This window comes from Perkinsus marinus (genome assembly GCF_000006405.1).
Source record: "Perkinsus marinus ATCC 50983 genomic scaffold scf_1104296962836, whole genome shotgun sequence".
In the NCBI taxonomy this organism is placed as follows: Eukaryota; Perkinsozoa; order Perkinsida; family Perkinsidae; genus Perkinsus; species Perkinsus marinus.
The window spans coordinates 1-882 of record NW_003205298.1 but is presented as its reverse complement, the minus strand read 5'-3'; the positions used below and the strand labels follow the sequence as shown (position 1 = coordinate 882).

Genomic DNA, 882 nt, shown 5'->3' with positions numbered 1-882 from the left:
TCATTACGTTGCGGAGAAAATGCGCGTTGCGATGCAGATCTCGCTCGCCATGCTTCAGCCCGAAACGGCGAGGTAGAAGGCGAGCGAGATATATACGTTCCTCAGGTATCCAGTGATACGTTTAAAAACTCTCTGTGACAGATGCAGGTTCATCACGTCAAGTTTGGCCTCGGTCCTCTTCCTCGTGGACCGAAGGTGACTAACAAGAGGAAGCTGTGTGCCCATGAAGGGTGCCTCAAGCAGGTGAGCAGGTTTCCGGGCTACTCCATAGCTTCTTTGTTTGTTCCTTTCTTCAAATGATGGTTGTTTCTCTTAGGCTCGGGACGGGACTCCGTACTGCATCAGTCACGGAGGTGGCCGTCGGTGCGAAGTTCTGGAGTGCACGAAGAGTGCTGTGGGCAGCAGCGAACGCTGCAAAGCTCACGGCGGAGGGAGAAGATGCACCGTGGATGGCTGTACCACCGCTGCCCGCCCAGGCCCCTTGCAGCTGTGCCAAAAGCATGGTGGCAAGGAGCCCAGGCGAGCAAGTGGGAAAGGTAAGTCTGGACTAGCCATCCAATCTCAAGGTATGGTTGATGGGAGATGGGCGCTTTATTCTGATTTTGATGGATCGGTTCACTTCTCGCAAGAGAAGGAAGAACCTGATATGACTGCTCTTCCTCCTCAGGTGTGTACTCTGACGCTGGCGGTCCAAGATGAAAAGGGGGACATGAACATATGGAAGGTGGAGAAGGCCGAAGAGAAAGCAGTTTTGGATGCGCTCGGTGACGATTTTGTTTTACTTGATATCCCTGTTTAGGTACAATCCAAAGGATGATGGTCACTGACCATTGGTCGGATCTCGACCATCATCCTTCGAAGATCGAAGATATGATGATTATA

The 882-nt window shown here is 51.9% G+C and overlaps 1 protein-coding gene across 1 annotated transcript; it reads left to right on the top strand.

Moving 5' to 3' along the window:
• Nucleotides 1–223: 223 nt before the first annotated feature.
• On the top strand, nucleotides 224–799 carry Pmar_PMAR024609 (hypothetical protein; the record flags this gene model as incomplete). Its single annotated transcript, XM_002771411.1, has 3 exons — nucleotides 224–243; nucleotides 317–536; nucleotides 668–799. The coding sequence occupies 3 exons, from the start codon at nucleotides 224–226 to the stop codon at nucleotides 797–799; spliced, it is 372 nt and encodes a 123-aa protein (XP_002771457.1).
• Nucleotides 800–882: the final 83 nt, after the last annotated feature.